The sequence below is a fragment of the Cucurbita moschata genome, unplaced genomic scaffold, assembly GCF_002738365.1.
Source record: "Cucurbita moschata cultivar Rifu unplaced genomic scaffold, Cmos_1.0 Cmo_Scf00003, whole genome shotgun sequence".
NCBI lineage: Eukaryota > Viridiplantae > Streptophyta > Magnoliopsida > Cucurbitales > Cucurbitaceae > Cucurbita > Cucurbita moschata.
Window position 1 is genome coordinate 1,902,070 of NW_019268519.1, and position 20,884 is coordinate 1,922,953.

Consider the following 20,884-nt stretch of genomic DNA (forward strand, 5'->3'; position numbering starts at 1 on the left):
GGGGGGGGGGGCTATGATAATTCAAAATAACCAAATGGATTGACGATTAGCCTAATGAAGAGATTGTTCAGCTTCTGTAACAGTCCAAGTCCACCACTAATAGATACTGTCCTCTTTAGACTTTTCCTTTCGAACTTCTCTCAAGGTTTTTAAAACGTATCTACTAGGAGAGGTTTCCACACCCTTAAAAAGAATGTTTCGTTCTTCAAGGCTCAGCGTCCTCGCTGACACTCGTTTCCCTCTCCAATCAATGTGGGATCTCACAATCCATCCCCTTTCAGGACTCGGCACTCGTTCCTCTCTCTGATCGACGTGGGATCTTACAAGATTGTATTAACTAAATGAACAGCTGAAAGTGAGAGAGAATGTGAGAGAAAGTCAAGATTAGATCCAACGTTAATCACATGAGACTGCCAAATTTTGTGTTTTTTTAGGTAGGATGGTTGAACCATTGCTTGGGTTAAGCTCATTTCATCACTACAGGGAATCCAACTATTTGATTTCTACTGTGAGGCTCTAAAATTCCCTATATACTTTGAAAGCAAGCAATCTAGACTACCTTTCGGGACGATATAATACATCGGGTTTCGACATTATCTAGATTAGGATGATGCATTTGACGATCATTAGAAAGCTTCAAGACTATAATACAAAAAGAACAAGCTAGCAATATATAGATTATTCTTGACAGAAGTTAATTAGACATAAGCATAGAGTTAGCTACCTCGGTCATGGTGGGGCGCCATAACGCAGACTCTCGGATGCATAGAGAAGCTGCAAGGGAAAATCTTTGCAGCTGCGTAACATCGTACGCCCCCCCGAGTCGTGGATCTACAAGCTTTTCATACTCTCCTCGGTTTAATATCGGTTTCGCCTCATTGAAGCAGCGCAACAACATGAACAACATGTCAAGAAGAAACCAACCACCGATGTAATCCACAGACATTCTCGAAAAAAAGGCGAAAACGATCACCAACCGATCGAACCATTTTCAAGCAAGGAAATGATTGTCTGTTTGTTTGTTTGTTGAGGATGAAGTTATAATATATATCTATATATAATGAAAAGTTGATCAAATAATTTAGCATACCCAGGTGTGTAAGCTTTGGTGAGACCCATCAACAGGCTTTCTTCCAGAGATTACTTCTAAAAGAAACACTCCAAAAGCAAAAACATCGGTTTTCTCATCAACAATCCCATGCAAATAGTACTCTGGGGCTAAGTGCCTGTAGAAAATCACAACTCTTCCATAAAAATTTCATTTTGTTCTAAACAATTTGATCCAACAAACTCAAAAGCTTGCTAATTACCCAAAGGTTCCTTCAATGGGAGCAATTGAATGATGAGACCACTGTGTTGGGAGCCATTTAGCCAACCCAAAATCTGAAATCTATGAAACCAAAAACAAAAAAACATGAGGAAAAAACAAGATTTTTCATAAAATTCAGACAAGAACAAGAACAAGAACAGTGGATGAGAAGGACAAACCAGAGGCTCGAAATCTGCAGTCAAGAGAATATTTGAAGACTTAATGTCTCTATGAATGATTCTCCTTTGGCAATCTTTGTGCAAATAATGGAGTCCTCTGGCTGTCCCGATTGCTATCTTGGACCTTGTTTTCCAATCAATTGGACACAGTTTATCATCTGCAGAAACAAGATATTCAAATTCGAGCTTATTTAGGAAATGGGGCTGTGAGAAAAAGCTTCTTTTTATGGGTTACCATGGAGAAGAGAAGCCACAGAGCCTCGAGAAGAGAAGTGGAAGATTAGATAAAGGCCATTGTCAATACAGCAACCTAAAAGAGACAGAACATTTGGATGTTGAACATGGCCGATGGTCCCAATTTCTGTCAAGAACTCCTTCTCTTTCCTCTCATCAGTGGAGGTTTTCGTGAGTCTTTTCACTGCAATTTCTTCGCCGTCGCTTAAAATGCCTCTGTAAACCTCCGCATATCCTCCTTTTCCGACCAAGTTCTCTAATACCCAGATGTAAAAAAAGCGACTTTATATGAAAAAGAACACAAAAACAGAGCAACCTCCAAAAGAAAGGGAAAAAAAGGGTTTTTTTTTTTTTTTTTTTTTGGTGTACCTGAGCTGAATCCATCAGTGGCTTCAAAAACTTCTTCAAAAGAGAAGCATTTCCAAAAGGGTCTTCGAGAATGTTCTAGGAGAAAGCAATCTCTGTTTTGAGAGGCATCTGGATTTGGGGATTCGTCTCCTAAACTACGCCGTTTGAGAGAGAAGAGGCGTCTGAAGCTGTTGTTCCTTATGTACTTCATTCTTCGTGGATTCCGAGGAGAATGGTCTGAGTTCATGCACAGCACAAGAAGAAGAAGAAGAAGAAGAAGAAGAAGAAGAAGAAGAAGATAAGAACAGAGGGACGAGAAACAGAAACAGAGGGACAAGTGTTTTTAAGAGAAGGCTCTGTTTTGTTTGGGGTTTAGAAAAAATGAATTTAAGGAGAAGAACGAAGAAGAGAATGGCTGAATCGTAGCTGATGAAGAGAAGAGTTTGTATAATGCTCGCAACTACGCGTGGCACTGTCCATGGTTTTTAGTTTTTACAACATACATCAACAAAGATGACTGTCTTTGTCTGTTCTGCCTCATTCTCCCCCTTAATATTCTTAATCATCGTATTAATCTAATTTAATTTAGCTCCTCTAGATAATATAATTATTACACTTATCTTAGTTTAATCCACATTAAACTAAACTAAACTATTTATTTCATCTGTTGAGTGATTGTTTTAATTAACACACCTTCTTCTAAGATCTTAAAAATTACAATTTAAGGTGTAATTAATGTTAATCTTGTTTAGATTAATGATAATGGCTCATATTTTTAGATCTAAAAGTAAACTTGAAAGTTTGGAAATGGTCCCTTTTTGACCATTATTTACTCACATCACATGGATGATTCTGATTTTGAGAAACATTAACACATTGTTTAGATCCTTAAAATAGGGTTCCTATTCAATGTCTTTTTATGCCAACGTCAATGGGAGTATTAAATTCTATTCATTTTTGTAAAAGCAAAAACTTTTATTACAAATTTCCAGGTTAACCTAAAGTACTGTTAAATTATATTAATTTGTAACATATTTTAGATGGGGAATGAAAAATTATAATTAATATAAGATGATAGAAAGAGATGTTTTTCTCACCCACCAACAAAGATAAAAGGAGCCTTCACCCATTTAAAATGGATGCTACTTATTTAGACATGCACCTAATTTCATCACAATTCACATCAACAACATCCAACTCACAACTTTTTTCTTTTTCTTTTTCTTTAATTTCTCTTCATTAATTTCTTCATTAAATTAATCATACTTAATAAGATAACGATATTTTACCTAAATTAATCATACGTAATACGACATTTGCATGCAATTTGTTGGGTAATTCGTATTCATTTTGATCGTCTTACCAATAATAGAAAGCTAAACAATTTTAATATTATAATTAAATAGTATCATTTGTCATAACCATGGATATTTTTATATTTTCATTTATGAGGTATTTTATTTTTTATTTTTGTTTATTAAAAATGAAAACTTTAGCTACATTTCCAATATACGAGGTTAAATTTTTGGTCAAAGTAACATTTTGACTCTTGTTACATAGTATTTCTCAGAAAATTTAAAATGCTAGATAAACAATATAATGAGTCAATTTAATGACATTCAAATCTGTAAAAATAATAATAATAATAATAATTTTTAGGAAATTAATTTTAGTAATCATTATCTACCAAAAGAGTCTAACGTTTATTCCATGCACTCACTTATATTTAGAGATGTCCATTTTATCGGCGAGTCCCATGGAGACCCGCCTCGAATGGGAAGGAGGTCCCCCGTTTAAACTAAGAATAGAGGAGAGTTGAGAACATTTTTTTTCCGTTAGATATATGAAGTTAAAAACGAGATTATGTTCTCCATCTCCACCTCGTCTTATTATATCTCTGTCTCACTTAATATAAATATATGTTTCAACACATATATTATATAGTTTTTTTTTTTTTTTTTTGGTTATATTAGAAGAAAAACAGTTTTTAATAATTTAATTTTAAAATAACTATTTTTTTAAAACAAAAAGTAAATAGAGAATTTTGGTGAAAATAAAATAAGTGGCGGGAGTGAGGTTTTTTAGGATATCGAAAAATGTAATTTAATATTTATATTTTGTGGGTTTGGTCTGGAAGAGAAAGAAAAAGGGAGGGCATGCATGTGGGAGATGGGGTAGGGGTTGAGCTGCCCTTGTTTTCCCGATACAAATTCCAATACATTTTCTTTTTCAAATTATTTATTTTATTTCACATATTCCATTTTTTATTCCAAAAGGGTTGTTGGCTATTCCTTTGTTCCCTCTTTTTTTTTTTTTTTTTTTTTTTTTTAATTATATACACCAGCCCATTCATACAAAAATTCTTTTTATATCCCTTCTGCATTATTATTATTTTTTCCCTTTTTTTATTTTAAAAATCATCGTACACGACTATGAAAAGATGGTGCATGTAGCATGTCGTATAAAGTTATATAGTTTCGAATATTGCAAAAAATGTGTAGCCTCCTCAAGTCGGCTTGGCTTTTACTATATTATATTTTATATGTTTTCTTAATATTTATATAAAAGAAGTGAGGTTTGGATGTAAAAATAATGGTAGGGTTATCTCGGGAACATAGCAGAAACGACGATAGAGTACAAATAGTTATATAGGTGTCGTTATGAATATATACGATTAAATACTCGAGATTTTTGAAACGCATATACTAGGGAGAGGTTTCCACACCCTTAAAAAAGAAAGGTTTATTCTCCTCAACCGATTTGGAATCTCACAATCTCACGCGACAAACTAATATTTAATTTGAATTGATTTTACATTGCAATTAAGTATTGTTTGAGATGCCCTAGGTTTCCACAGCCCGTCTTTTAAAAATTATATTAAAAGTGAAGTTTTAACTATTTTTAGTTGGGCCATTTAGAAGTAGACCCATAAATTCATCCATCTTGATTATTTGGGCCCAAATAATCTGATCTGTCGAATTCCAAAGCCCAAATAAGCCCAATGAGTAGCAGGGAGAGCCCATAAATAAAGTCAATAGCCCAATCATTCTTCAGGAATTGTCCAGGCCCATTTCAACACGAGAACCGGTTTCATCTTCCTCCTCCGGATATCTCAATACGAAACAAAGCGGCTGTTTCGGTAATTTTGCAGAAACCGAAGGGCTTTTTCCCGCTCATTTGCAAAAACCCCAAATCCGACTGACCCTTCTCTCCAAGCTTCCCGACAGTACCGGAGATTTTCACCAATCCGACATGGTCGACCGTGAACGCGATCGAGACAGGGGTCGCGACAGAGATAAAGATCGAGACCGTGATAGATACAAGGATCGGGAGCGAGACCGTGACCACCGTGAACGTGACCGGGACCGGGAACGGGAGCGGCGTAGGGATCGAGAAGACCGTGACCGAGAACGGGAGCGTGGTCGGAGTAAAAGGTCACACACTCCCGACCGCCTCAGATCCCGCCACACTCGTTCTCGCACCCGCTCGCTGGACCGGCATCGTACGCGTTCTCTTTCTCGTTCCCCTGAGGACCGATCTCTTCGCCGCCGCCATCGCTCGCCGTCCCCGGAACATGCTCGGAAACGTCATCGCCGGGATTTGACTGTGGATGATGATAAGGAGAGGCAGAAAGTAGTGTCGGACTTCGTTGATGGCATTGCGAAAGAGCAGCACAAGCAGAAGAAAAACAAAGATAGCGTTGGTGGGGAAGAAGTAGTGGAGGAGGCTGTGGCTGATGAGGATGAAATTGAGATGATGAAGAAATTAGGTATTCCCGTGGGTTTTGATTCGACGAAGGGCAAGCCCGTCCCTGGTGCTGATGTAAGTGGCGTTAGGGCAGTGACCAAGCGGCAGCCTAGGCAATACATGAATCGTCGTGGTGGATTCAACCGGCCGTTGCCGGCCGAGCGGACCCGGTAGATAATTAATTTGGCTTGGTCGCCGAGGTTAGTTGATTGTAGGTCTATTAATTCTCAGTTTTTGATTTGTTTGCTTCCATGGTTTCCTAGCTCCACTTGTAATTTGAAAACAAATATAATTACTGGGCTTCTTCGAAATTAATGTTATGACAGTTGAATAGCACAGACCACTGCCTTCTGCATTGAAGTGTAAGCGGCAACGGGGGCGTTTCCAGGTTCTTTGTTATGATCACTGGAACGAGAGTGATTCTGCATGTGGCCTTCTCTCTGAATTTCGGTTTTTATATTCAGATAAATTTGTTCAGTTAATTGTGTGCTTCGTTGCTCCTCTTCCTGGTCACATACAATTGAGAGGACAGCCGTTTCTTTGTCAATTTCATCTGTTTCAGAGGATTTTTAGACACACGTTACCAGTAGTTATTTGACTGTGGCAATATGAACTTTTCACTCATTTCAAAGTATATACAAACAGTTCATTTTTCTTGCATAGGAGTTGAAGATAGGATCATATATTTTCTAGTACTATCAAATGAACTTGAAGGACCCCAAAGTTTATTGAACAATAATTTTGAAATTATAATTTCAGAATTATTAATGCTGTTAAGGAGACAAAATGATGTACTTGTTTCCAATGCAACTTCATAACCTTTGGATGTGTTAGAGGAAACGCAGCTTCTTGTATCAAGATATTGATTCTATATTGATCTTATATAGATGGTCGATGGACACATCAATTTCTTATGTGAGTTAGTCTTATTGTGGCTATTACGAACCAACGGTTGATGGAAGTTAATAAATGGTGAGTTTAGGTACATTGTCAGACTTTCTGATACATGAAATAGTACAGAGCTTAGAGTTGTTGGCGGAAACTTTAATGAATGGTAAAATATGAAACTGAGTTTATTCTTCTGCAGATCATTGACCATAGGAGATGCTTGCAGATCGGAGTATTGTTATGTGCTCAAGCATTGTCTGGTAATGAAATATTGTTACTGCTTCTGCTTAATCAGAAAAAATAAGTTCTCTTGGAGGTTTAGTAAGAAAAAGTTGACCTTGATTGTGTCTTTAAAGTTGGTTGATGGGTTTTGTTTCTTCTCAAGAAAAGAAAAGGATATAGTTGTTCCTCAAGGTAGTCGTTTTGAAAATAGTGTTTTAGAGGGAAGTTCGTCTGATGGCATTAATTCTCAATTTTGCTTGTCATCGTTGTGGGTTAGGCAGGGTTTTATGAACTTTGAGGTCCCAGCTTTGAGATGTCATCCCAAGACTAAAAATTGTATTCAACTTCTTTGGTAGAGATGGATTCTAGGGTTTCGAGAATAGATCCTCTTTGGAGAACTTGGCAACATAAACATCTCAGAAGTAGATGGAATGACAAGCTTCTTAAATTTTCCACTCTAAAGCTCGAACACTCCTTGACAAGCCGTTTAAATTTTATTATATTCTCCTCAGGCTTTCTTTAGGCACGTTGTTGTTTGAACCCTAGCTAGCACCATCCTGATGGGTACTTTCATACTGGTTGTATTTCTGTGCCACAAAGCTTAGCTTGTTCAAGCATCTCCATTTTGGCTAACAAGGTCCAAAACTCGGGCTACAAACGGACCGGGGGAGGATATATTATTAGTTTTTAATATTAACCTTCTTTATTCTCTTGTTGTGTACGTATTAGCTAAGAACTGTGGGAATTGGGAGGGTATTTACTGATAAGAACTCATGGTCTTCAAGATGGACTGGGAAACCCACGTCTAAATTCTTCGATTCTGATTTTTTCAATGGATTCTATGAAAATAGCAACCGTGCATTCGATGTAGTTTTGTTATTCACATTTTTATTGCCATTACAATGTGTCTAATAGCTTTCCATCTAGTTTGCAATCGTTAAGTTACTTAGTTGAATGATACTTAGTTGAACCCTATGGTCTGCGTAAGATTGTAAAGTGGACGCTCTATGGTCTGCGTAAGATTGTAAAGTGGACGCTCTATGGTCTGCGTAAGATTGTATTCATGAAACCTTGCAAGTCATGTTTGAGTTAGTTGAAGGCATGGAACGAGGGATATGTTCCCCATTGTAGGAATTGGAGGATTCCCTGTTGCTTTAGCTCTTGTAATTCTGTAAGCTACGTTTATTTTTGGTATTCATTTTGCAATGCCTTCTATCAGCTTAGTAGAATATGGATGGTGCTTTGACAGACTGAATTTAGACACTTGAATCGAACTCATTCTCCCCTCAAACATAAGATTAGTTACTTAGATGGTTCAGGGTCCATCAATGTTCGTACACCGAGGACACCATTCAATCAATTAGAGCAAACAAATGTGATAAATTTATGGTGGTAGTTATGCTGCAAAACCTACTTATCTTATTTTAAAAGGAAAAGGGATCGATGGAATTTGTACATGTAATCAAATATTCTTTGTCATTGACTTACTATTGTCGATGCAATGTTGTGCCTATGGCCGTAATGAACATAACAATAATGAATACTCTAGAAATGCATAAATTGAAACTTTATGGTTATCTTAATAAATTTCATGGTTTTGATGGATCCGAGTCGGATGCCAGGCCACTGGAACTGTGTCTGACCACCAGACATGAAGAGAAGCTGGCAGGAAACAATTGAAGGTGGTGAGCCACAAGTCATGATGGTACAAACAACTGATGGCTCTTTCTTGCATGGAAATGAGATGAGGTGGCCTCTATTAAAGAAGAGGGGGAAGGGGCAAAAATAACAGTGGAAGGATCAAATGAAAGCCATTGAAGCAGAAGTCATCATTGAAGCTAAGAAATGACAGCGGGAACCAAACTCTTAAAGTTAAATTAGCTCACGGGCAATCGAAGTAGGAAGCATAAGACAACCATTTTATGTATACCCGTGACATTTTTTTCTTTTTTCTTTTTTAGATCTCGACTAGATAGATTGTAAGAAATCATCAAATTCACCCAATTTGAAGACACACTCAATCTTTGTCTTCATTTTAAGCACATGAAAGGACTAGTTACAAAGATAATTTTGACGTAAAAAGAAACTATGACGATGACAATTTTTGCATGCAAGTATATGAAATTAATTCCAAAGAATGAGAAAAGCAGAGAGAAAGAAAAACCGATAACTATACCAACCTTCTCTCACATTTATTCTTTGAAGCTTTGTTCATCCTCTTGCATAGCTTGATCTACAGTGATTGGGAGTTTCTGAGATTTTCCATCCTTCATTGGAAAGATCAATCATTGAAGCTCTGTTCGACCTCAAAATGACGTTTTCAATCTCATTTCGAGCAATGACAAGAACTCAGGTTCTTAACTTGTAGCCAACATGAACCTGCTTGCCTGTCAATTTCACACTAGATAGTTAACGATGTGTATAAATCATAATCATGTTGAGAAGGCACTCAAAACCCCAGAAACAAGTTTCATAAGTTAATTGCTAAATGGGATCAATCAGTGAGTAAGGATGTTAAATCATACTCATCTACAAATCTGTTCAATATGTTAAAAATGACGAATGTGGATGACATGTTAGCGCGCCATAAGTATGCTAAATAGAGCTAAGATGATGCCAATTCAATGGATGACAGTTTAAATGGAGAAAGAAAGGAAATGTATCTAAAGAATGCCTACAACCGATATAATTCCAATCTAGGACTTATTAAATTTGTTGCTTTCTGAGAGGATCAATGCCAAAGCTTCATGCAGAATCCAGCCGGCACAGCACATGTTTTCTTGCTTGAAATGCATTCTGAAAAGGTGTCCACAAGTTGCTCTGCAAGAGCTGATGGATCTTCAATGAAGTTATCAACAAAGGCCTTCACAATCCTAACTTCTTGGGCTGTGGCACTCAAGCTGTACCAGGTTAAGAATTTTTGTCTGAAGTTCTTATCTATGTGTCCCTCGCATTCTAGCCATCTAATCAATTTTACATAATACTCAAAATCCTTATCTGAAATACCATTTGCCGTACAATCAGCATCTCGAATCTCTGCACTTCTCTTCTTAGATTTGCTGCCATGTCGGAGTTTGTCTCCCCCAGACCCGTTTTCTCGATCCTTGGCACTGGACTTCGATCGTCCACTCCTTCCAAGAACATCCTTAAGTATTTCCATCTTGCAAGGAGTAGCTGGCAATCCAGCCCCAGAGCTGTTAACAAATGGTGGGCATTTAGTTCCTTCTTGAACGGCAGAATTTGACCCGTTATTTACGCTTGTATCTTCAATGATATGAACCTCAGAGGAATGTTTGTCTTCAAGTTTTGAAACATTAGGATCAGGCAGCATGCCACTTTTCTTTGTAACATGTTTCTCATCCAACAAAGAAACAGAATCTTTTGCTGTTTCTCCTCCACCGACATCAGTGCAGTTTATTGCATCTTTAGACAGGTTAGCAGTGATAATCTTGTTAGGATCTTTGCAATAAGAAAGATAGTTCTCTGTTTGACTATCAGTCTGGTCGCTACAAGGCATTACATTGTTTGTTTCATCTTCTACTGAAGAAGGATTAGAGAGCTCACTAACGTTGGTAACCGAACTCTGACTTCTTTCAATCACCAAGCATCCTGGGTGATCCTCCCGAGCACTAGCAGTTGAGATCTGAACTTCACACATCCCCAAATCTCCTGTCCCATTAAAGGAAATGGCTTTGAAATAATATTCTGAAGATGGGGTCAGTCCTCGGACGACAAACCTCAAATTGGGTTGAGACAAGATGCAAGTTGGCTCTATAGGGTAATCTATATCACATGCCTTTCGATGCCATAGCCTGTAACCAACAGTTTCTCCAGAAGAAACGTCTTCGGTACCCATAACCACTGTAAGGTATGTTGCATCAACATCTTCGAACCTTAATAAGTTTGTAGCTACCAAATTTGTGTCTGCAATATTAGCAAAAGACACTATATAATTGAAACACTATATAATTGAACACAAATATCATTTCCAATATCTTTTTTAGTTCTGTTGAATATATCAGCAATCACTTCAAAAGATTATCTTACATGCTAAATTACTTCTAGGGCAGCTGCACAAGTACACTAAGTGACCATGCGGAGGCTGTTCCAACTGCTAGAACTACAAAAAGCTTTGATTTTAATGCCCTGGTTTATTCTATCCATAAATCTAAATAACTAAAAAAATGGAATCCCCTTTTTTATTTGTTCATAGAATTGCAACAAAATCAAATACCACAAGCAAAAGATTGTTCATGGAACTACTATCGAGATTCTTCGGACCATATTTCATCCCAACAATGGGGGATATTCATAGTCAAAAGAAATTGAGATGAGCAAAATTGTTAGTAGCCTTGCATAAAATAAATTACCTTGTATAATGGAAATGGGCGATTGATGCAAGATCTTGGAGAGCAAGGAGTCCAGTGTATCAATGGCTAACGTGCAGAGTTTCTGAACCTCTGGTCCTGAAAAAAGCCTGTTCACTATGCCTCTGCCCGTACCAACCGGTACACCAGTCAAAGGACCCACTTCAGCTTCAAGTTTCTTCACAGCCTCATCCACGATCCGACAAACATCTTGATACTTTTCACCTTCACTCAAAATCTTTTTGGCTAAAGAGATGCGGTAACAGAGTATATCCACCCTTCGGGTTTCCTTTGCCTTCATCAATTGTTTTCTCCAACTCCTTCAGAAATGAATCTAAGTGTCATTCATATAGTAAATACTAAATATTCAAGGAAGTCTGATGCAGTGCAAAAATAAATAGTATTCAAATATCCAGGATGTTGCAAGACTTAACAGAATTGTTAGGCAGTAAAAGTCGGTAATTACCCAAGCAAGTCGTTGACTTTTCCACATGATAGACAATAGAAAGTCCCTTCAATTCCAACCTGCTGTCCTTTAGAAATTCCAGATTTTTCATGCTTCAATGCACATTCAAGATGGCATGACAAACCACATGAAGTGCCTTGAAATGGTGGGTCAGAGCTGCAACTTAACCATAGACTAGGATCCTTATTATCATCATATTGATAGCAGATGCAGCATGAACACCTCTTGCAAAATTTATCATCTTCATTTAAGGTAGCCTTGCATGCTGAATTTCTGCAGTAAACTGCAATATTTGAGTCACTCCTAATGCTACTGATAGGAATATTGTTTTCCGGAACTGGTAGTCGTGATGGCTGATCAATTTTTCTTTGCTTTTTGGTAATCTTTGGAGAAAGATAGGGTGAAGAAGATTGCTGGTCAAGGTCTGCTACATTCTCAGTTGACCCTGATTTCTTTTCACTAACAATCTTCAGAAGGTTCTCGACTATTTTCAGTTTTGTTAATCCCGTATATTTTCTCTCTTTTCCCATCTCTGCACACAGGATCTCTAGAATCTCTTGACGACTCCAGGACTGAAGCAGTTCAGAAGCATGTGGCTGATCTGATATTTCATAGACTAAATTTCTTTTCTCCTCCATGCTCGTCTTACTGCATTTTGATGGATCAAGAGCGGCTCCTAGTATCAACATAGACGAGAACGTACATCAGAGGTAAGAACAACAAAACATAAAGCCAAACGTCAAAGGGGTACCAAGTGCCATCCAGTTTGAGTCGAGTAACATTGGATTTGACTTCAAATAAGTTGAACATGTATGGATTCGTAAAAGTAAATTGAGGTGGATCTTACCGATTTGAATTTGATTAATTAATAATAATTTATTCATTTATGATAAGTTTACTAATATATATAAACAACCGGAAGTTAACCCAACGCTAAGTACTACGTGGTTGAATTGTGTCCGGTTGAATCCAAAACCCAACCCATTTGAACTCATAAATACCCTTTAACTTCGAAGTTTGGATCATTTCTAAAACCTCCTATGATTGAAAAATCAAGAATGCAATCAAACATAATGAACAGTTCTCATGCAATTACTGACTGCGCTTACCAAACGAACCTTCTAATGAGCGAAGATACTCGGGTAATTGGACATGGCAAGCTTCCTAACTGTTACCGACAGGAGTAGGGAAAGAATAAGTAGAACCGGAGAACTCAGACCTGATTGTCAAAGAGATCATCCAGGCTACACCAACCAGCAATCGATACAGTTAACTATAATCCATAAACTCAAGAAGTCAAATTTTATGTTCATCGAAAAAGCTTGGAATCTAGCGCAGCTAAGAAGCTCAAGAAATCTACGTTGCATAGTCGATGATTAGTCGGCACAAATTTCTGAATACAGCGTCATTATGAAATGTGTTCGCAGAAGCTCCACATGAATGTTTGCAAAAACCAACAGATGGAGCTAATTGAACCAAAACCACTAAAACCTCACTACCTCAATTTACAGGTCGGGCGCGCATGGAACTCCAACAAAAAAAGAAAAATTCCAATTGCAATAGAAGCAACAGGTGAATAAGAATCCAACTACAAAACTAGAAGAATGAAAATTTGGCCGGCAGTTGTAAAAAAAAAGAACCAAAAATCGATGTCAAAAGGTAGGATGAAATAAAGACGGATGAAATAAAACATGAAGGATTGACCAGATTACCTTCAGAGGAAGAATCGGAAGGCATATTGAAAAGAAAGCAGACAGTGATTCCACCACATTACCACCAAAAGCGAACGAAAACAGACCTGCAAAGCACGAAATCTGGAAGGATAATGAACCAGCCAAGAGCGGAGAGAAAGAGAGCGACAAAAAAAATCATCAGAACAGAAACTGGTGAAGAAGGAAAGGAGAGAAAAAGGAGAAAAACAGTACCAGAAAATAGCGGGAAAGTGAAGGCGGATGACGGAATCCATGGATTGAGGTCCGGAAGAGGAAATTTGAAGAGGAGATTGGCGGAGTCGAGAGAGAAAGAGGGAAAAATAAAGGAGTATGAGGCAGCTGTGGCGTCGAAGCGAGGTTTAATCGAGAGACACTCTGTGATTCGATCAAATCAAATGAATGAAGAATAGCATAGCGGCTGCATGATTTCTTCCTTCTTTTTTTTTTTTCTTCTTTTTTTTTTTGTTCTTTCTTTATTATTATTATTTTTATTATTTTTAACTTTAAATCATTTTTTAATTTATAATCAAGGATTTAAATTTCAACCATATAAAAAATGATCATGAATTTACAATCAAGGAATACTATATTGGTATTAGTACGAGACTTTTTGAAAAGCTTAAATAAAGTCAATAGCAATAAGAGCTTAGGTTGAAAGTAAACAACATCGTACCATTGTGGATATAAGTGATTCCTAACCATGCCTTAAACTTAGTCATGTTCATAGAATCCTCAAATGTCGAACAAAAATATTGTGACAAGGCATCGAATATTATGTATTTTGATGGATATTTTTATTTATTTATTTATTTTTTGTATAATCCGAATCGGTGAATGATAGTGTTCCCCATGCCATGTCTAGTGTGCCTATAATTGCCCAATCACAGTGCCACTCTTATTGGACACACCATTATAGTTATTAATGTTGGTAGCCTTATTGCTTTTATGCAAAAAAGAACCATGTGATTCATTCAGATATACATAAATTTACCATTTTTGGCTTCCTTTTCTTTTAAAAAAAATATATATATATTCGAAAATCAAACACGTTGAATTGTCCATTGATTTCCCATTAGATGAAATATTCTTTCAGATTTTTTAATGATAAATTTATAATAAAATGGGTGGATGATATTCTCTTCTTTTGTATTTTTTCTATTTTGAGAAACCATATTTATTTTTTTTAAGTCAAACCTCAAATTAACTCTATATTGGCCTTTGTTAAAAATTCAGCCTTTTTTAATTTAAGAAATCTAAAAAATAACGTTTAAATTTAATTAAGTGAACTAGAACTTCAATGTGAAAGGCAATAGTCAAACGATTTTTCAAGGTTTAAAGTAAATGAAAATTTTCTTATTTATTGATTTTGACTCCGGTGAAAACGAGGATGTTTCAGTATAAGACACTAAAACTATAAAGATTGATACCAATAAAGAAAAAGTAAAGGAAAGACATGAAGGTGAAAGCGACAAGTGCATAACACCAGCACGAGAGTTGGAGATAAGGTGGGTGAGGGAGTTGTAGCTTGGGTGCCCACAATTAATAAAGGAGCTCGGTAACAACACAAATATAATTAAACATACACTCCTCGTCATTTATTTAAAAAAAAAAAAAAATTATTGGAAAAATTAAAGAGTTTAAGAATGAAAGTTTTATGGAAAATAATAATTATATGCGTCCAAATTTTAGATCTAAATTGTGGGAATGATTGAAAGTTGTCCCGTGAGTTTTATTAACATAATTAATTATAACACGCCTAATTAAATTAATACATACAGGTCAGAATGGGTGCAGGACGGCACGTGATTTGTAAATGGATATATTAATTAAATCTTAATCCAATAAGACAACTTAATTAATATTTTAATACAAAAAGTCCAACCTCAAAACTGTTTCTTTTTATCACTCAAGGGAAAACAAAGGTTAAAGTTTCAATACTATTGACTTTTCTAATTATGATCTTACAATTTTTAAAAATAAATTAAATACTAACGATTTAATTAAAAAACTAAATTAATAAAAATATTCATGAACTTCAGGATATTTTTTTTATATAAAGTATTAATTGGATATTATTAAAATATTTTTATTAATTTAGTTAAAATTGACATAATGTCCTAAATTCTAAACATTGATTGACACGAAAATTCTCCACCGACATGGAGAGAGCGATATAAGATTTGTGAGTGGAATATAATAATATTTTTATTTTCCTTTTTGTTCGGAAATTGAATTATGGTTGGAGGCCAAAAAAAGGGTGGAAGAATTATTATATCCTACGTGGTCCAATAGCTGCACCAATAGCGGCCTCAAAAATTAACTTTATTTATTCCATCTCAAATTTGTTTCTTTCCTTTTGGAAAATACTTAAATCCCATTTTAATCCCCAAAAAAGGGGGGGAAATGCGTATTTTTTGTTGGAGGGAATTAATTAGTAATTGCAAGAAATAAAAGATCTATAATATAGAGTGCAATACACGCCAAATATTTTACTTGGGAATGGCGGATATATATGGTTTAGCTTACTATATACTAGATATAACCATCTACAATATATAACTATCCACCATATATAGTTTTACCGTATATAGCTTTTTAGTATAATAGATATTTACCATCTATATCTATGACAATTTATATTTCATTTGTCATATAACTCTTCACTAAGCTATAAATAAGTATCAAGCTCCATAACTTAACACCTTTTACTTGGCTCGGTTGGATCACCAAGGCTTATTCTCGTCTCTACTCGACAGGTGGGTCTTGTAGTCAACTTCTTTTCTGCCTTTGCACCGAAAACTTAGAATATTCTTCTTATTCCGTTAAAATATATTTTTCTTTTTCTTTGTACTTTTGAGTTTTTGTTTTTGTTTTGGGTTAGTATTACATAATGGATTAAATCATCCATTTGTATAGTAGGATTTGGGCCTTCTAAAGCCCATTCATCTGGATTCTTTTGAAGCAGAAAGCCCAGCCCGAGTGCAAGATGTAGTTACAAGTAGGCCCATAAAATCAAACCCATAGGCCCAATTGGTGTTTACACGTTGGAATAATAATAATAATAATAAATTGTTATTAGATTTGGGGGAGAGAGAGAGAGAGGGAGAGAGAGAGAGAGATTCACACGCATGGGCAAGACGAGAGTAGTCAGAAAGCACGTGTGGGCTCATTGCCACATCATTATTATCATAACTCCAACAACCAACCATACAAATCTTACTAAAAAACAAAAAAGAGAAACTAGGAAATGATGGCACTATATATTTATCTAAGTAAAAAAAAAAAAAATGATTCAACTTATTCAATGGGACCTCTAATGATTTTTGATGTGCCCAATAAATTACCACAAAATTAATAATTTAACCCTATACATAAATGAAACTAACCTTACACATATCTAAATTTTTACCAAAATAGTATTTTAAGATTAAAAAAATCATGAATGAATATAGAGTTTTCCTTTTTTTTAAAAAAAAAAAAAGGAAAATTGAAAATCCTTAGTCAAAGCAAAACGACGAGAGAAAAAAGGAGGGAATATAAAAAGAAAAAGGTAAAGATAGTAATAATAATAATAATAATAATAATAATAATAGAAAAAGGAAGAAGAGGAAGTAGGGAAGCGGAGTATTATGGCCGACACAAATTGTTTGTAAGTAAAACAAAAGGACCTCAAAATCCCACCTCTGTTTTAAAAGCATATATTAAATAAATAATAAAAAAAATAAAAAAAAAATAAAAAAATAAAAAAGGTGTCATCTTTTTGCAGCATAGTAATTACATTTGACTAAGATTTGCTTTGTTGAGTTTGTTCAAAATGTTGGCTTTTTCAGGAAAATAGCATGTGCCCAACCACATCTCACACTCTTTTCCCTATTATTATTATTTATTTATTTATTTATTTATTTGTGTAATGACTTTGTAATATAAGAATTACAATTAATTATGTTTAAGTTGAGGGGAAAAGAAAAGAATTCAAAAGGGAAAGGAAGAAGAATAAGAAAGAATGAGGAGTAATGTAATATTTATTCGCCGAAAGGTACAAAAGGACATTCCATCATCTTTTTTTTTTTTCTCTAAAATTTATTCAATTTTATTTAAAAACAAAAAGAAAAATCAGACATATTTTAAATAAATAAAAAAAAAGTGAAGGGATTTACTTTTGGTATGGTCAAGGAGTGTTGTGATAAACTGAGAAAAAGAAAAAGGGTTGGCTTGACCTTCCTTTTTTTTTTTTTAAGTGAATATATAATATATAATATATATAATATGTGGGTGAATTATGATCAGTCATTTTTTTGCTTTTTTCTTTTTTCTTTTTGAATTTTTTGAAATTGTTCCTTATTGTATCTATGCCTTTTGGCTGTCACTTATTACAAAAAATTAACACCAAAAACATCATTAATTGTGTAAAAATTAAGGATTCATTGTTTTGTTGTATAATACGATATCATAAATTAATATCGATAGTTCTTCTCGGATCTCGCGACGATTTTTAACTCAAAAAGAGCTTCTTTTTTTTTACCAGATACTCAACTCAATTACCTTTCTTTTATCATAATTTAATATGAGTTTACATAAATTTAAAAATGGGAAGAAAAAAAAGAAAAAAAAAAGGGTGGTATTGTAGTACAGAAAAGGTAGATTGGGTGATAAAATATTAAGAGAAAAGAGAGTAATTTGAGTAAGAAGTCTGTGCAACTTCAAACCCACACCAACTCCCCAAAAGCTGATCAATAACCCCCCTCGCTAGATTCCCAATCTTCTATTTTTTTTTTTTCTAAATTAATAAAAATATATTTTAATTTTGCAGAAAAAATAACATTTTGACTGTAAAATGTATTTTTAAAAAAATTTAATAAATTTTTTTAAACTTTTAGTGTATTTTTGAAACATTATTAAAAATGTGAACGTATCTTTAAAATAAATTACTAACATTTTGATCCAAAACTAATTGTAATAATATTTTTTAGATTTTTTTTTAATTTTAAAGGTATTATTTGAAACTTTCAACGTTGTTCACACAAACTACAAGCTTTATGATTATTTTTATTGACATAGTTTTTTTTTTAAATTTTTCCACACCTCGTTTTGATTAAAAATAAAAAATAAAAACAAACTCCAAAAATTATAAAAATAAACTAACATTTAAATTAAAGCTTCATTCATAGTTTAAAAAAAATTAAAATTAAAATTCCACTTATTTGTCCACAATTATTTTTTTTAATCATATTCTCATATTCTCACATTTATGTGAAGATGATTTAATTTTCTAAAACTAAAAACTAAAACTGAAAATTACTAAATCTCATAAACAAAAACAAGTTTTTTTTCAAAAAAATTATTAATTTAGCTTTCAAATTCTAACTCAAAACATATCTAATAAAAAAAACATAGATCATACTAGAATAAATATTCATAAGCTTAACTTAAGAAATTTAAATAATTAAATAGGTTTTAAACGAGATTAAGTAATTATGAAATGGGTATAGGAATGGAAAAGGACCATTTTTTTTTTTTTTTTATATATAGAATTTGCCCATAACAAAGACAAAATATAGTCAGTGACTGAAGGTAAAGAAAATACATAATAAAAGAAAAAAGCATAATCTAAAAAAAAAACAAGGGAAAAAAAAAGGTCAGTACACAGTTTTGATTACTACACAGTCAGCTTAGTGGCAGCTACCATATTATCCACCTTTCATTCTATTCCAAATATTGGCGTTTGAAACAGGCTTGCTCTACTTAATGCTATCGGGGCTGCAAATTGTTGGTGCTGCTCGTAGGCGCCTCCTTCGGGGAGCGGCGGCGAGGCGGTTGGAGGGAGGTCGGCGACGGGGGGGAACATTGTGGATGCGGGGTTTGAAGGTTGTTGGAACATTGTGAAGGAGGATGAGGATGTTGGTGGTGGAACGTTGTAGCCGAACATGGACCAGTATTGGTCGGATGGGTCTTGTTTGATGGGCGGCATTCCGAAGGTTAGAGTGGAGGTGTTGGGGTGAGATGGGAGGAGAGTCGCGGTGGAGGAGACGGGAGAATGGTGGACCTCGCGGTCTTCGGAGGCGGCGGAGTCGGTGGTGGGTTTGGATTTGGTGGCCGACATGCCTCCGATGGGAAGGTTGCTGCTGGCTATGCTTTTGACGTCGTAGCGACTTATGTCGAAGTTGGTGACTGCGTTTAGGCCTCGGAATTTGATGGCCGCAATATCATACGCCTCCGCTGCTTCTTCCTGAGTGCCTATTTAATATAAAAATAATTAATCATATAATAATAATAATTAAATTAAAACATAATTAATTAATTAGAGAGCTTACTGAAAGTTCCAAGGTAGAGATCTTTATTGCCGGCAACCCTCCCGATTCTTGCTTGCCATCTGCCATGTTGGTGGTGCCTGAACAACAAAACGATGTCGTTTTCAATGAACACTTCAGAAAAAAAAAAAAAAAAACCAATGTTTTTTTATTAAATACCTTGTTACACCTCTGTAAATAGAAGCTCCTCTAGAGAAACCGCTGCTTTTCCTATTGAAAGAGAAAAATAATTGAAAATTATTGTAAAAACTAATTAAAATGTTTAGATGTTAATGTTAATGTTAATTACCTTCTTAATGAAGCGACAAATTCTTGTCTGGTCATGTTCTTCATATTCTCAAGGTCTTTTTCGTAATCCGACACCTTTAAAATCAAGATGAAAAAAAAAAAAGATTTAAAAAAAAAAAATGGAAAAAAGTAGGAAAAAAAATTTGAAACTGACCGGAAAGTTGGTGGTGGTGGTCGGACCCCAGTATTTGAGAGCGGCGAGATCATAAGCTCGAGCTGCTTTTTCTTCCTTGTCATAACCACCTAATCACAAAAGACATAATTAATAATAATAATTAGTTATTCGAAATTCAAATTCAAATTGAATGAGAGAATAAATCTTTGAAGAGAATCTTTGGCACTGTCGAAACCCAGACAGACACACTGTCTGATCTGTGTTCTTTTTGTGATGACTCAATCATACATTTCTATATTTATATCACAACTTAATTATTTTATTTGAATAAATAAATAAAAACTCACCCAAATAAACTGAGGAGAAATGAGAATCCATCCATGGCAGCAACGATAAATCACGTCCGATCACCAAAACAAGACGCAAAAAAATAAAGACCCACATCAGAATCTTACAAAAAAAAAACCCTAATTCATTCAAGTTTTAATTTTTCTACAAAAAAAATATCTTCTGAATTTTCATTAGGAAAAAGGACAGTAATCTTGCAGAGAAAAAAACAGCTTTTTTTTCTTTTTTATTTTGAGGTAAAAAAGAAAAGACAGCATTTTATACATAAATGTGGTTGTTTTATTCCACATTTGGAAACCCTAAAATAAATAATTATTAATAATAAGTACAAAAAAAAAAAAAAAAAAAAAAAA

At 34.8% G+C, this 20,884-nt stretch overlaps 4 protein-coding genes across 12 annotated transcripts in view; 1 reads left to right on the forward strand and 3 right to left on the reverse strand.

Moving 5' to 3' along the window:
* LOC111436617 (probable receptor-like serine/threonine-protein kinase At5g57670) overlaps positions 1–2,535 on the reverse strand; it is a 2,950-nt gene extending 415 nt beyond the window's left edge. The window contains exons 1-6 of the mRNA XM_023074358.1: positions 2,092–2,535; positions 1,724–1,978; positions 1,489–1,646; positions 1,311–1,390; positions 1,091–1,226; positions 725–874 (exon numbers count right to left, since the gene is read on the reverse strand). Coding sequence (XP_022930126.1) covers positions 725–874; positions 1,091–1,226; positions 1,311–1,390; positions 1,489–1,646; positions 1,724–1,978; positions 2,092–2,317 — 1,005 coding nt within the window. The 5' untranslated portion in view covers positions 2,318–2,535. The remainder of the gene's footprint in view (positions 1–724; positions 875–1,090; positions 1,227–1,310; positions 1,391–1,488; positions 1,647–1,723; positions 1,979–2,091) is intronic.
* Positions 2,536–5,190: 2,655 nt separating this feature from the next.
* Positions 5,191–6,475, forward strand: LOC111436672 (U4/U6.U5 small nuclear ribonucleoprotein 27 kDa protein-like). Of its 3 annotated transcripts, none has more exons than XM_023074402.1 (2): positions 5,191–6,017; positions 6,117–6,475. In XM_023074402.1, exon 1 carries the CDS (start codon positions 5,323–5,325, stop codon positions 5,989–5,991), a length of 669 nt encoding a protein of 222 aa, XP_022930170.1. In that variant the 5' UTR covers positions 5,191–5,322; the 3' UTR covers positions 5,992–6,017; positions 6,117–6,475. The 3 variants fall into 3 exon arrangements, with proteins under 3 accessions (XP_022930170.1, XP_022930179.1, XP_022930164.1); XM_023074411.1 differs by having other exon boundaries at positions 6,157–6,475; XM_023074396.1 differs by having other exon boundaries at positions 5,193–6,017; positions 6,144–6,475.
* A 2,904-nt stretch (positions 6,476–9,379) lies between these two features.
* Positions 9,380–13,876, reverse strand: LOC111436521 (VIN3-like protein 2). 7 transcript variants are annotated; one of them, XM_023074305.1, is made up of 6 exons: positions 13,686–13,697; positions 13,473–13,558; positions 12,879–13,004; positions 11,761–12,436; positions 11,298–11,614; positions 9,380–10,851 (listed from the first exon to the last, which is right to left on the reverse strand). In XM_023074305.1, exons 4-6 carry the CDS (start codon positions 12,396–12,398, stop codon positions 9,659–9,661), a joined length of 2,148 nt encoding a protein of 715 aa, XP_022930073.1. In that variant the 5' UTR covers positions 12,399–12,436; positions 12,879–13,004; positions 13,473–13,558; positions 13,686–13,697; the 3' UTR covers positions 9,380–9,658. The 7 variants fall into 7 exon arrangements, with proteins under 7 accessions (XP_022930073.1, XP_022930062.1, XP_022930053.1 ...); XM_023074294.1 differs by having other exon boundaries at positions 12,870–13,004; XM_023074285.1 differs by lacking the exon at positions 12,879–13,004 and having other exon boundaries at positions 13,686–13,876.
* A 5,119-nt stretch (positions 13,877–18,995) lies between these two features.
* LOC111433892 (AP2-like ethylene-responsive transcription factor AIL5) overlaps positions 18,996–20,884 on the reverse strand; it is a 2,673-nt gene continuing 784 nt past the window's right edge. The window contains exons 2-7 of the mRNA XM_023071155.1: positions 20,531–20,633; positions 20,223–20,311; positions 20,070–20,143; positions 19,940–19,990; positions 19,784–19,860; positions 18,996–19,706 (exon numbers count right to left, since the gene is read on the reverse strand). Coding sequence (XP_022926923.1) covers positions 19,171–19,706; positions 19,784–19,860; positions 19,940–19,990; positions 20,070–20,143; positions 20,223–20,311; positions 20,531–20,633 — 930 coding nt within the window. The 3' untranslated portion in view covers positions 18,996–19,170. The remainder of the gene's footprint in view (positions 19,707–19,783; positions 19,861–19,939; positions 19,991–20,069; positions 20,144–20,222; positions 20,312–20,530; positions 20,634–20,884) is intronic.